Source organism: Aquila chrysaetos, chromosome 5, assembly GCF_900496995.4.
Source record: "Aquila chrysaetos chrysaetos chromosome 5, bAquChr1.4, whole genome shotgun sequence".
Classification (NCBI taxonomy): Eukaryota; Metazoa; Chordata; class Aves; order Accipitriformes; family Accipitridae; genus Aquila; species Aquila chrysaetos.
This window is the reverse complement of record NC_044008.1, coordinates 28,101,191-28,116,611: the sequence shown is the minus strand read 5'-3', so window position 1 is coordinate 28,116,611 and position 15,421 is coordinate 28,101,191. Positions and strand designations below refer to the sequence as shown.

The following is a 15,421-nucleotide window of genomic DNA, read 5'->3' as shown; positions in this document are numbered from 1 at the left end:
CACACATATATCAGATGGAAAATTGGGAAAAGGGGCTGTCACCTCTCCACTAACACTGCCTGGTTCTCTTCTTGAATTCTCAGCTGTGAAGCTGCCTCTGCCTTCCAGCCTCACCGCATGGCCAGGTGAGGGCTGCCGTCAACGTTTTTACACCTCATTCCTAACGCAGACAAATATTTAGAGCCCATCTGACATTCTGTATCCCGGTAGTCCATCTGTGAAATGGTAGTAACAAAAATTCCCCAGGTACATCATAGAGAGATGAGGATAAAATAAAAGACTCTTCTCAGCGTCTCCAAAATCATTAAGATTTTCAATACTGATCTTGAAAAGAAAATAACATATTTGAAGTACACATCTGTTAAAACTCCAATGAAATTACAAGAGAATTTAATAGGATTCCTTGTCCTTCATCTCTCTGAAAATGTAAATTGCTATGTATATGAGAATCATGATAACTTCAGATCGGGTTAGAAATAATTTATAAAAGGGAGAGGGGAAAGAAGAAAAAAACCCCTGAGAATCAAATTCATCCAGACAAGCAAAATAGAATAGATGAGGCCCAACTAGCCATTATCCATTGTCTTGTTGCAAAGACTGGGGAGCTTTCTCAAGTGCAAATTATAATTGTGAAAGCTTTTGCCAAAAGGCATATAACTGGTATCCTTGCCACAGCCAGGAAAGACAGTTTCTATCTGTATATAAAGCACTACAGTAATCAAAGTAATGCTCAAAGCTTAAACAGGAACATCCTCATAAAACAAAAGTTTAATTGACTCCACATTTTTCAATAAAATTACATATTGGTTAGAGTCTAAATGTAACTGACTTAACCCATTCTTCACCACAGACAAATACGAAAACTTTTTGGCTGAGAACTTTCTTCTCCAAAAAATCTGTGTGTGAGCTGAGATGTTTCCCCTTATGCTGCACTTCACGCCTCAGAGGAATTGCTGTGAACATGCAATATGCATCTTCATAATCCTTCTCCAAACCAGTTCTTAAACATCCCTTTCCAATAATGTATATGAAAACACAGTAATAAAACTATTGAGCCTACCACAGCCTTGCTTGTTTGCTGGGATGCCCCATCTATATGTCCTCACCCATCGTTCATCCCTGGGCCTATACTTTTGATTACAAGCTTTTTGATAGACTACTTGTTGTTCAATGTTCATGCACACATACCACAATAAGTTTTGAGAGACTATTCTAATACAAAGAAGTTATAATAATGAGCAATTTCACCTTTCCACTTGTTAAAAATACAGCAGCAAAATGCATAATGCTTAGAAAATGGAGATATATCATAGCTCTTCAGTAGCTGATGGTACCTTCAAGCAGAAGTTTAGCGCCATAAAGAACTAAACCTGGACCAAAGTGTGGAAACACACACACATACATACACATGAATTTCATGTCACACGATATAATTCTTTGGCTGTTACCTACACAGAGATTAAAAAAAAAAAAAATCTGTCCAAAGCATGTTACAGAGCATTATGTAAAATAGGAGAAGACTTCCACCCTGTTTGTGGTCATTGCTCTCTACTCTTACTTTTGTCCTTCAAACTGTTCTGTCCAGCCATGCTGGCAGAAAGCTGAGCCTGGCAGCCCTGGGCAGGGAAACTGGAAAAATGCCCCTTACTGAACATTGTGTATGCCTCCTTGCTTTCTTTACCTTTGCCAGAAAAGTCAGGGATCAGAGCTTTACACTGCTCGGGCTTTGCCATCAACCTCACTTGATAATTCATACACAAACCATTTCCAAAGTAACTACCAGAGTTATTGAAAACAGCATGTTTTAAGGGGTTCTTAATAAACAACATCCCAAGTTGTATGCAGCCTCGAGCTTTTATTGCTTTTAAACAGGCTTTTCATGAAAAATATTATTCTTTCAAGACAATTGCATCACCACTTTATTTCAAATCCTCAGAGATTACAAAGTAAAACGCTTCATTTTCCATGGCGCTGTCTTGACAGACGTCAACATTTATCAGCTATTACAATTATAGATTTCAAAACACAGATGGACATGAACAAAAAAGCGCTATTTGCTTTTTCTAAAGGGGGCTGATACTGCAAGACCACTTTCCAGTGGCAGACTGTGATATTGCAAGAAGAACCACCCCCTAGCTTTTAGCAAAGCTGGAGCTGAGCAAGTGGAGCTACGGACTCGCTGCTCCAGCTGGTTGGTAGAGTGAGATGCAGCAGGAGTAGGGAACGGAGTAGGCTGGGAAACGGGTAGAGCTGTTCAAAAGCAGCTCCCTGGTTGTGCACACGTACCCCGATCCGTGCCTCTAGTGAGGGGGAAGGTAGAACGTGGTTGATATAAACCAGTATGGTCTGACTTCAGTAGCCAAGGGGCTAGTTTGGGATCCTCTGCTGGTTGCTCTGACCTTGCTTTTCAGCAGCACCAAAACCAAATTTCTGTGTCTGATGCAAGCGGCCACCAGAAGCCTGCTGAATGCCTTTGGGCTGCACTCAGCTCCCCATATGTATGCTAAAAAATAATAGTTGCTGGACAGAAGCACCCTGAAGGGTGGGTCTGAACTTCAAATCTGTCAATTGGCCTTTTTATTCCTCCCACTCATGGAACAAAGAGGAATTGGGGGGGTTGAAGTGCAGCTCACAAGTATGTCTTGAGTCATCATGCTGTCTCTGTGCTTGCATTTGAACCCATTGTAAATGTGCAGGCTTTTATACTTAATGAGCGACAGCTACATTGCTGGATCCAAACCGTTTACATGACACCAGTATCAGTAAACTCATCAGCGTGGGAGAAAAAAGCATCAACATGAGCTACACATAGATGCGAAGCTTTTCTGCAGAAGTTATCCGGTCAAGAACAATGCAATATGGTCCAGAGCATTGTATTAGCTGATTTCCTACCCAAGCCTCGCATGGTTATTTTTATATCACTTTCCTGTGAGCTTTGCAAAGCTTAAAGCTATCCTTGTTTTAATGCAGTGGTGAAAATTAAAGAAAGTTACCGGTACCAGCTTCCTTTTAATTTAACAAGCCTGGATCATTGGTTAGTAATACCACTTCTCTTTCTGGGAGTGACAGGTGATCGTGGTTATTGAATGCAGCGAGAATGTACTCCTGACAGCTCGCGAGCTCATGCTGTATATCAATATTATCAAATACTTTTAGCAGTGATTAACAGCAGTTTGCTCACTTTCATATAGGTCGCTCTTAGGCTTAAAACGTGTTCCCAGATAAAACAGAGGAAATCATTTGTAGGGACCGAAGCTAAAGCCCAAGGAGAGGCACGGCAACGGCTCATAATGACGGACGCGTTATTCTATTGCGGCGACAATCAGGCAGTTTGGCGAGTATGAGCCAAGCGAGCGATGTTGCGGTGTAACGGCCGGCTGGGGCGGGACGCGGCCACCGCGGTGGGCAGCGGCAACAGCCCCTTCGTCCCCCGTTCTCTGCCACCGGCTCCCTACGGCTGGGGAGGGGGCTGCAGGTCCGGCCTGGCGCACAACCGCCTCCGCTTTTTGTTCCTGCGGCCCGTCGTGGCGACGCCACAAAGCCTCGCTCCTACAAATGTCGGTCACGCGTGAGGCCGCAGTGCCAGTAGCGGGGGGGGGGGGTGGCCCGCTGACCGGCGATTTCAGATGAATGGGGGAAACCAAACACGCCCGGCGGCTCCGCACAGCTGCAGGGGGGAGCCCGGCTGGAAGGGCCGACCCACGGAGCGGCCGCCAAGCCGAGGCGGCGGGGGGAGGCCGGGCTGTTGCCGGGCGCTGCAGCCGGCGGGCCCCTCGCTGCCCCCGGCGCCCGCCCCGAGGCCCGAGGCCCGATCCCGCGGCTCCCCGCCGCGCCTGCTCCCGGCCCGGCCCCGGCCGCGGCCCGCGGGGCGTGTCGCGGGCAGCCCCGCTCCGCCCCAGGCCTGCGGGGCCGGGCGGGGTAGGGCCGGGCCGGGCCGGGCCGGGAGGCGCGGAGCGGGGCGGCAGCGCCATGGGGCTGGAGACGGAGAAGGCGGACACCCGCATCTTCATGGACGACGAGAACTTCCCGCGGAGCGGCGGCCCCGCGCTGCCGGAGGCGGAGAAGTGCGCGGAGGACGAGCCGGACCGCGACCCCCACGGGCTGAACGCCCACCTGCAGGTGCCGGGGGGCGGCCGGGGCGGGGGCCGGGGCTCGGCGGGCGGGCCGGGGTACCCCCCCCTCGGCGGGTCGGCGGGCCGGGTGTCCCCGGCGGGGTCCCCGGGTCCCGGCTCCGCCCGACGGCAGAGCGGCCCTCTCGTTCCAGCTGGGGTTCGAGGATGTGATCGCGGAGCCGGAGCTGACCCACTCCTTCGACAAAGTGTGGATCTGCAGCCACGCTCTCTTCGAGCTCAGCAAGTACCTGCTCTACAAGCTGCTGACGCTGGTCCTCGCCGTACCGCTGGCCCTGGCCGTGGGCATCGTCTTCGCGGTGCTCAGCTGCCTGCACATCTGGTAAGGGCGTTCGGGCGCCCGTCGGCGCGTGGGCTCCGCAGGCAGCTCAGCAGGACTCTCCTCTTGTAGCACCGCTGCCTAGCCGTCGACCGCCGTCCGGTAGTCAGACCGACTTGCGTTATCTGCTTTATTTGTAAAGGGAGAGAAAGGAAAACGATGTTTTCTCTCTGGCTCGGTTCCCTTGCCTTGCTTTTACCAGCGGTCTGCCGCGTCTGTGTAAGCTCCGTGGGGCAGAGAGCCTGTTTTACCATTTGTATGTGCAACACGTTCCAGCCTCGGCTGGCTTCAGGAGTAATAGTAATGATACCTTGGGTTTTTTTAAACTGGTTGTTAAGTTGTTAAAACGCGTATTTGAAATGAAAGACCTGGGCAGAAGTATTACTTACACCTGGCACCTTCTCAGTGCGGTTACCTCTTTCATTTTCTCCCTCGCAGACTGAAGAAAGCTTTTGAGGGCCCAGCTCGCTCTTTCTTTGCTACTGCCACAAAATCTGCTGTCACTGCCTTGCATCTGGTACGTGGCCATCTCTAGGTGCAGTGCCCCAAAGCACTTCCACCTAAGCAAAGAACCCCTGCTGAGCTCAGGAAAGCTGCCTCTGGCCATGGCCCAGGTTCACAGGCAAATACAGTAGCCCTCCGAGTCACAGCAAACCGGGTGTACTTTAAGCAGAATATACTGGCAAAATATCAGGGAAGAGTACCTTGAGACCAGAAAGGCAGATGACTGTAGAGAAGGAAGAAAGGCAGGGAAAAGAATGAGGTTGAGGAAAGCACTGAGAATCCAGCAGGCTCCAGAGGAAAGGGTGAATGCAGATTGTCAACGTCATCCTGCAAACCAGGATTTTCCGTATCCGTGGGTTTTGGGCAAAGTCTCATTTGACTTGGGTAACACTGGAATCATGAAGCTGTTAAGGAAAACAAAATACAATCCGGAAACTGGGAAACAAACTCAAAGCGATAGGAATACATTGGTTATCTGAACCTGCGGTTGCAATCTTGTGGGTGCAGATTTCAGTTTTTGAAAGTGGAAGGGAAGCTGGGGTTGATGACATTGTCATGAGCCACTTCGAAAACTGATTAACTCGAATTTTGGAGCATAGAGTTTGCATACTATCCAAAGGTGTTGCAGTGTCGTTTAGAGCTGCCCACCTGCTACTTCTCTGGTCCCCAAATTATTATGAACAGTGTATAGTGTGCCCAGACTTGTAGGTCTGTCAGCTGTCGCTGTGCTGTAGTGTACCATGTGACTGCAAAAGGGTACGGAGAGCATATAGATATCCAGTAGTGGAATAGCTATGGAAGAATTCATCACTGCCGAATTTATTAAGACTGTAATAATAAGGTTTTGTGCTTCAGAATGATCTTGTATCTGGATTTCACAGCCTTGGTACATAGACATGACTTTGACTGAACCAGGACTCAGAGGTCAGTTTCTATTTATGCAAGTAGTCCCTAGTGACTCTCTCAGGAACTGTGGGTTCTCAGTACATCTGAAATAGGACTGTCTTAATGTGGCATTTCATTTGAAAAGTTTCCCTTGACTTTCTGTGAACACACTTGCTACCCCAACAACTACATTTCTTTCCCTACGTTCATTGTCACTACAGAATTGATCTTTCTTTTTGATCTTCCTTGCACCTGGGAAGGGTGTGAAAGTAACAGTAGCGCTATCTGTACCCCCTTGGACCCCATCCAGTGCTACATCCAAAGCCAGCACTGTCTCATCTTCCCATAACCACAAGCTGGATTTGTTCCAACGGAAAGGTGGAACACACTGAGACTAAGTTAGTTGCTCTGCAGTTCTCCATGTTCCAGATTTCATGGGAGTAAGGAGTTCAAAGTTTCTGCATTTGAGAGGGTAGCGCAGGAGCAGTCCAGGTATAGGGACCATAAACACATGGTACTGGCTCCCACGTAGCCCCATTGGGTCTGAAAAAAATACTAACTCCTTGTTTTGTGGGTGAGAGGAAGGGAATTCCATTATAACTCTGCCTTCAGCTGTTGAAACGTCATGGGAAAACCCTGGGCACACCCTCCCACATGGCTGCCTGCAGGAGGGCTTATCAGAATCTCTGTGCCTCACTTTCATCATCCAAGCCAGCGAGATGATGATGTTGATCTGTCGTAGGGGAGCCTTTCCTGAGGCTAAATTCGAAGGTGTTTCAACAACTTTTCAAAGCGCTCGGGCACAGAGCTCTGTTGATTGTCACACATGTTGCAGTTTTGTCAGCATGCTAAATATCCACAAAAGTCTGGCTCAGCATTCCTCGTGCATCAAGGACACCTCATGAGTTGCCCCCCTCATACCTGATAGTAAATATTGTCTTCCACCAGCAAAAAGATTGCTGAAGAAGGAAGCAAACATGTGAGACTTCATGGAAAGCAAAAAGAAAGCTGAGTAAGAAATATGTAATAATAGACTTTAATTTTCATTTTTAACTATGAAGATGGAGCATATTCTGTTCCTGTTCTCAAACTGGCTGCTTGAGCCACAATCCAGTTTTATACTACCTGCTAAAAGATACTGATGGCCTGACACTGCGCCAGCTAGCAGGTTGGTAACCTACATAAAAGCCAGTTCAAGGAAAGCTCCTTCTCCACATTTCTTCTCCTTTACTGATGGCTGTCATTCTCACCACAGACTATACATGGCAGAATTTGTCAGACTGAGTTTTAACATCTTTCTGTGAATATTAGCAAGCTTTTAAACATGTCCTTAGATTGAGGCTGTTAAGGTTACTGATTTTTGAACATAAGCAGAACACTGCTGGTTTTCCAGGCAGCACATGCAAAATCATGATATTTATTACAGATCAGGGACTGATTCTTGTTCCAAGCCACATTTGCCACCTCTTGGAAATTAACACTTGAATCTCATATACGATTTGTTGTGGTCTTGCCTGAATTGTGTTGTGGTATGTTGCATATTTATGCTAAGAATCAGTGGTTCATTTGAGGACCCATAACTTGAGTCTTGGATCTGAGATGGGCTCTGAAGCACAAGGACTCAGCCAGCTTTATGCTCTTGTCATCAGGCGGAGCAGTCCGTACTCAGAGCTCCTCTCGGCTTGAGCTTCCATTCACAGTGCTAAGATGTAGCCAGGGACTTATACGCAGAGAAGTAGATATGGACACGCATCGCCTCTTACCTCTTTCTCCACAACTCCATTTACATAACTTACTGCTGTCATACTCAACCCCAAAACCATCTCCCTACTGGCTGTCTGAAATCAAAAGAAATTACAGTACAGCTATGCCATGAAGACCCACCTTATGATCTGGTGTTGCCTTGAAGCCTCTGCGTTCATGTCCAGTATATATCCCTTGCCTTTGGAAGAGGAAGTAGGTGGATGTTGTCTTGCTTCCTTTTTAGTTTTTTCTTTTCCAGTCTACCCAGGTCCTGGGATATATAATTTTTGGTTTTAATGCACTTCATATACTACGTATGGGTCCTGGAAGGCTTTAGTGGTTATCTCTTGCCTCACTCTAAACATCCCAAGCGTTAATGGGACTCAACAAGAAGCTCTGCAACTGCTAGGTAATATTTAGCCGTCTGTTCACAATGCTTTCTTGTATTATAGAGCCATGCAAGACTTTTTAATTCAAAATCATGATGTAGTACATGTGCATACTTGGAATTAGGTAATTTAACCACTGAATGGTGTAGCATTTGAAAAATAGCATTAAGACATGTCTGAGGTTCCCTTTGGAAAAACTTTACAGGATAAGATGTCATTCTTCACTTTGAGGAAGGAATCTGAATTAATAGTGAATGACTACTCCAACCACATTGCCCAACTCTGTGAAAAGTTGAGCTGCTTTGAACTGAAAATACCCTTACCAGTACGAATTAAATTGTGCTCTGCCATTTCCAAGAGGTGTTTGGTTCTTCACAATGTTCCTCGGGGATTAGCAGAAGAAAAGTAATGTGAGCAAAAGTGAGAAATGTTGATGGGTATAATTTTGTAGATGTCCTGCCTTGAACAGAAAGAAGGATAGGATAGGATAGGATAGGATAGGATAGGATAGGATAGGATAGGATAGGATAGGATGGAAAAAAATGGGGTCATTTGCTCTTTTCAGTTCAACGGTTCCCAAAAGAGGTGATTCCTTCTACTTAGTGAAAAGATGGGTATTTTATGATATATATACGTAACAAGTTTCAATGAGAGGTCATATAGGTAGTTGAAATACCTTGGCTACGCTTCAGCTTAGATGCCAAATTCAACAGATTTCTTCCCAATACTGTACCATGTGGTAACACTAGTAGTAGCAATATTGCAGTAAATGTTGATATCCTTGAGATATGCCAACTTTACTTCCACTGTTAGACATTACTCAAGCAAGCAGTCACCATCTCTGTGAACGAAGTGCAGAGTGGGGTAAGCCCACAGCACCGGGAGTAAAGGATGTATATGTTAATGTTTATTTGACAGGTCACAAAAACAAATACACAGGTTCTAGTGGCACTTGGTTATTTATTTATTAAGTGTTCCTGGTCACTCCACGGAAGGCACGTTGCACCCTCTGATGATTCAGAAATGCCACACGGTAAGATAACAGAACAGGATGAGTGCTTGTATACATGTAGATACATATGTAGACACACTCACGTATTTTAAAAGTTTGAAAAGTTTGGCTCTCTTGGGTGTAAAGGATTTTCTTCTCTGAGGAAAGGTGTTTGAGTAATTGTTGTCTAAGTAGACTGACTTTTATTTTAAAATTGAAAGTTATTTACATTAATTAGCTTTGGTTGCTAGCATGTTTCACATATCCTCCTACGGAGTTAGCCTACATTGTTTTCTCTGTGCATTTACCATAGAATTGGATACCAAGTGTTAAAAGATTATAAAACATTACCAAAATATTTTGATATTTATTGTATTTAACATTATCAAAAGAGGTTGAGTTCTGGTACTGTGTGAATGCCTTCTACAACAGTTGCAAGTAGTATGATCACTGCTTTTCCAGCCTTCCCTAATGACATCCTGGTGATTCACTACATCTTTCTGTGAAACTTCTGCGTAGTGCGGTATTTGTTTAGTTTGTATTTTGTGTGATCCTGTCGACAAAGGGTCCAATAGAAATGTCGGCTTTCCTGCTTCTCTGCAATTCAGTTAGATTTAAAAAAAAATGCAGGCCAAATTAATTTTAGATGGCAGCAAAGGAGCAGTGACATAGCCTTTATAAACTAACTGAAATGGAAAAGGGGTGAAGTCAATACAAGCTGAGTAGCCATTTCTGGTGTTTTCCCTGTGTTGCTTGGAGAAATACCTTTTTTTTCCCCGTTGCATTACTGATGTTTATCAACTGTATTCTAACACGTGAAGCCCTAATTTTATTCTCTAGAAATTATCTATTCTATATGCAGTGATATTATAGGTGGTTATAAAACACATGGTTTACTGAGTTCAGTTTAAAACTGGATATGCATTATTCCAGTAACACTCACGGTTCTATATGGTGTGTATATTACTAGCTGTTTCAGCAGAGACAAAAGAAGAGAAGGTTTTAGAAAAACTATTCTTGTTTAAATCCATCTGGGTTAGCTTAGAGTGCAGCATAGACATACTAGTATATGGTGTGCATTGTATGATAAGAGCTGAGAATCTGGTTAGACAAACACTGAAAATAACTCATTTTGACTCCTTACATTTCTAAGCTTCAACTTTTTTTAAATGTACAATTTTTTTTTTCTACTTTGTTATTCTGAGCGGTACTCATTGGAAATACACGATACTTACATATTTTTCAGACTCATGATGAAATAGTAAATTAATTATTTCCTGTCATTCCAACCAAAGTCAATGAGAGATCTGCAAAGGAATTATGTGGATGCAAGACTGGGATCTTAAATTTTGAATGCAACAGCAAACTAGAACAGAGTTTATCATCTTTATCAAGAGAATCTGTAGCATTTTCTACCTAATTTAGGAAATAAATGTGTTATATATGGCACAGAGATTTCTCAAAACCTTGCTGTAGTACCGCTTCAGTATTACATAAATTATTTATACATTTAATTTGTCTGCACCCAAATAAGAACATCCAGCTTAGTGAAATGACATGGGGTTTGGGCCAGTACATGATTAAAACAGGAGAATAACTTAGAAGAGTGTGGTCAGTTATCATGTATCCACTGGCCCTGGTGAGCTGCCCATATGTGCACTTCTGGCTCGCCTCCGTTCTTAGTGTGCTTGGCTTAAGCCACCACTAATGACATTGCTTTGGAATTGGGACATATGGAGAGCATCCCCAGATGGTTCCTAGTGCTCAGGAGATGAAAGCACAATACTTTCAAGTATGTACCCTGAGTGAATAAAAAGATCTTTCCCCTGACCAGGAGTTTTGACCTCATTCTACCTTAGTTTCTCACCCAAACCCAAAAAATTTTACAGGATCAGCAAGATGCCATTTTTCTGAGGTTCCGTGTGTCTCTGCGCTATAGTAATCCAATGTAACTGGATATTGCTTTACTGTTTCTGTTTTATTGTAGCAACTTGTAACAGCAATGTTAGATTGTTAGGAATGAGACACCAATGGCGATGTGCATGCGTGCCAGTGCATTTGTGCGTGTGAGAGGGCGATAAAAGAAACACCCAAAGAGACAGCAGAGCAAGAACAGATCGTAAAGAGCGCTGTTCCCCGTCGATCAAACTGGGGAACGGGGTGTTTCTGTCAAGCCTCGAAGACCCACATTCAGATATGACCACAGCGCACTTGAGTCCTTAGGGGACGACCCTGTTCTTCAGCCGCAGCGCGGTGGCAGCAGCGTTGCAGCATATCACGTACAGCGGCCCTTCCAGCAGCAGCGAGAGTTCACCCCTGTAAAAGGCATGTCCAAAAATTAGCTCAGCATTCCCAGTTAGGAAGCAGAGACATGGTGAAAAGACAGCTGGCATCTCCTCTCCCGTGTTGCACGCAGGTGATCCTGGCCAGAGGACCACATGCATCCTGGTGCTTCTGCTTGTGCCGGTGTGTCGTGGTTTAACCCCAGCTGGCAGCTCAGCCCCACGCAGCCGCTCGCTCGCTCCCCTCCGCTGGGATGGGGGAGAGAATCGGAAGGGTAAAAGTGAGAAAACTCAGCAGTTGAGATAAAGGCAGTTGAATAGGTAAAGCAAAAGCTGCACGCACAAGCAAAGCAAAACCAGGAATCCATTCCCCACTTCCCATGGGCAGGCAGGTGTTCAGCCATCTCCAGGACAGCAGGGCTCCAGCACATGTGACGGTGACTTGGGAAGACAAACGCCATCGCTCCGAATGTCCCCCCTTCCTTCTTCTTCCCCCAGCTTTATATACTGTGTATGACGTCCTATGGTCTGGAATATCCCTTGGGTCAGTTGAGGTCGGCTGTCCCGGCTGCGTCCCCTCCCAACTCCTTGTGCCCCCCCAGCCTCCTCGCTGGTGGGGTGGGGGGAGAAGCACAAAAGCCCTTGGCTCTGGGTAAGCACTTCTCAGCAGTGACGGAAACATCCTGGTGTTATCAACACGGTTTCCAGCACAAATCCAAAACAGAGCCCCATACCAGCTACGATGAAGAAAATTAACTCTACCCCAGCCAAAACCAGCACAAGGTGTGAGGCTGTGAGCAAACAAAATTGATGGAGAATGAGCACGAGAGTATAAAATCAACTTGTTTAGAGAATTAGTTATGCAATCACTTCCTCTTCCATAAGATCTCACACTTGTGTTTGGTTATCCTGATTTCCCTGTGCTATAGCAGCAGCAATCTTCAGTTCTTCCATTTTCTCTTTTACAGGATCGTGGTGCCTTTCGTGAAAACCTGTCTCATGGTCTTGCCTTCAGTGCAAACTATATGGAAGAGCCTGACAGATGTTTTCGTCGTACCATTCTTTCAGAGCCTCGGCCGATGCTTTGCCATGGTTAATATACGCCTGGACCAAGAGTAAACGTCAGGGATGCGACACTGCTGTAATTGTAGCTGGTGTTATACCTCTTTGCTAACCTAACATACAAGCACTTACCATTCGTTCCAAACTGTTAAATTACAATGGCTGGTTTAAGTGGGAACATGCTATTTTTTCTAAAACTCATTTATTTTCAGGGAGATCGGTTTAAGAACAGGTAGGCAGTTTTCATAGCTCACTATTTTAACAACAGAGTGAATGCGGAGTATGTTGGCAACACTTTATTTTAACGGTACGTCGATTGCTAGATTACAGGAGAATTCGCGTGGAGGTTTAATAGCCACCATGGTAATAATGATTGGCATTATTAGTATAAATATTTAAATAGGCTGTGATAACCGAGGTGAAGCTGATCTCTAGGGTTTCCCATTGACTTTACTGCAAGCCCGCCAGGGATCATTTTTGGCCCTCAATATGCAGAATGATCAACTCAGTCCTTTATTATCAGCAGTTAAAATGAATGTGACTCATTGCATAAGCATACAGAGAAAGGCACGGTTGTGTAATTCTCCTATACTGGGGGGGAAAAGCTCCCTAGAAGTTTGTCCCTTAAAATAAGGTGTTAGCTAATGATTTGGAACATCAGCTAATATGTATATTTTATTTAATGAGAGGTTAACTTTGCTGTATATTTTGTACCTTTGTAAATGGCACTTGATGATTGGTTTTCTTTGAAGCATTATTTCTATAGTATTTGAATTCTAGCCAACTTATTAGGCAGCAAGAGTGAGACACTGCAAAAAATGACTTTAAATAAGTAAAATTTCCATTTCTAAATGATGTAGATTTTTAAGTGTTGCTGTGCAATTCTAGTATATTCATTACACGTGGTTGCGTGTAAAAGCAAAGATCATAAGTGTTTTCGTACAAGACTATGCAAAAGAATTGGAAATATCTGTTTATGAGAAATGTTTTTTATTAAAAATGGGGTGTAGTAAATGCAACCCTGCCTATTTCTGTGTATTATCTGTGTGAACATTGTGATATTTAAAACGATAGACACTATGCTGGCACTTTAACTACGTAGCAAGCTCTTATAGAAGGCAAGTGAGTGTAATTGGTATCCTTGTCTAATTCTCCTCACCTAATGACTTGACTCTCCATGTTGCTTATTTGCTACTTTAAAGCCTAACCCATAAAAAAATGCTTCTTCCTTCTGCACCTAATATGGGTTTGTAAACCAGAATAATAGAACGTATCCAGAGGTACATTAAAATTACATTAGCCTTCTGACAGGCTTATGCTGCTGTTTTCCTTAAATGCAGATGATAAGTTTCAATTGTGAAATGTTTGTATGAGTTGGAATATTATTTTCTAAAATGATATCACAGATTTCTTATCAAACAAAGGATATATAATAAAATAATAAAACGTCAGCTTTTTCCTATTTTCAACTTCATTTTTTCAGGTTTTTCAACTTTTTAAAAAGCTATTACAAGGCTGAACAGCATAGAATACTATGCAGTTCTTCCAAAATATGGGAGAGGGAAAAGAAATGGATGAGCATCAATACGGTTCCACTATTATCAATTGCATTTAACTTCTTTATAGTAGAAAATGATGTATCTCTGTGTGTAATTAAGCCCATACAGAATGATTGCTTTCTCTGAAGCAGGTCTCAGTGCAGAATTTTGGCTACATTCAAAAAACCGCTTAATTCTTTTTACAGACGCATGCTTTATTTACAGATGAGCTGCTGAATTTTCCTTTTCTTGCTTATTGGCCTGCAGAAGCTAGCTGACACTGTATATTCTTTGTACATTGAGAACATCTTTGTATGTTAAAAATATTTTTACAATTAGTGCCATTTAGGGAGGGATTCATATGGCTTTTCAAAACTGGATCTTAATGATTAGTGCCCATGGAAACTTCTCTGGAGTTTTTTTTCTTCTGCAAGAAGTTAGCTCGCTGTTCATATGTGCTCTTCAAGATACCTTTCTTATGTTAAAAATGGAAATATCTCTTTTGAAAATAAAAATTGGTCAGGCTAGGTTTGAATTCTTTTGAGAGTTATTTTCTTTTACAACGTCCAAGGATTTTTACAAAGATATTTTCCACAGAAAAATATCCCCTTGATGAATTCATTTAAAAAAAAAAAAAAGAAAATAAATCAATCAGTACTAGTTCTTGTGTCTAAAAGGAGCTCTATAAAAGCCTAAGCTTTGAGGGAACTCAGGTCTGGATCCAAACTTTGAGAGTGAGGCCATTCCCTAGAGAGTAAGTATCATTTAGGTCATGCATGCCTGGATATATGCATTCTTAAATAGCTTACTGAAGTCATCCAGCTCTAGCTACCACAGACAATCAAGTAGAATGGTTTGATTTGTTCTTATTTTGATTTAGGCTTGTCATTAATTAGTTCTTTTCACCATTTCTCTAGCTGTTACAAGATTCAAGCAAGCTTGTAATTAAGTAACTAAAGCTGTTGGTTTCTTACATATTTTATAGTAGTATCTTTCTCTGGAACAGATGTGCTTTTACTATAAGAAAATGCATTCTTAGGCTTAGGGTAAAATATTAGACGCTTGGCAAATATGCTTACTTCATCCATGAAAGGAGTGGAAGGAAGCATGAATATATACAGACTCTCCAATACTTAGGTGTAAATCTGCCCCGGGCAACTCTGCTGGCAAGTGTTCTCCGGATTTTGTGGATTTGACGGTTCTGACAGACATCCCGAAGCTCTGCCACAGCTGATACTGTCAATAGCTTACAGAATTGTTGGACAACAGGCACTGAATGGGCACTGGCACTGAACTGTGATCTTCAGTGTAGGGGTAGATTCCTTAAGTTCTCCATTTCATTTGAAATGTGGACAAACCATCCCAGCTGATCCCTTAACAGCAACCTACAAATGAGAATTTAGGCAAGAAGAGGAGTCCAGATACTTAGTCTCATTGTCTGCAACAAACGTAGGAAAATTGACACCTGATTCGGGTCATCTACTTTGATGTATCTTCTTCCCCTCTATGGAATGGGGAAGATGCTATTGTCTTAACAAGAGTAGACTTTCCATCATCATGGTAGAGTTATGAGGATAA

The 15,421-nt window shown here is 43.6% G+C and overlaps 1 protein-coding gene across 1 annotated transcript; it reads left to right on the top strand.

Annotated features, from left to right (window-relative positions):
* The first annotated feature begins 3,899 nt into the window (after nucleotides 1-3,899).
* On the top strand, nucleotides 3,900-14,378 carry CAV2 (caveolin 2). Its single transcript, XM_030015756.2, has 3 exons — nucleotides 3,900-4,119; nucleotides 4,265-4,452; nucleotides 12,212-14,378. Exons 1-3 carry the CDS (start codon nucleotides 3,970-3,972, stop codon nucleotides 12,360-12,362), a joined length of 489 nt encoding a protein of 162 aa, XP_029871616.1. The 5' UTR covers nucleotides 3,900-3,969; the 3' UTR covers nucleotides 12,363-14,378.
* The last annotated feature ends 1,043 nt before the right edge of the window (nucleotides 14,379-15,421 follow it).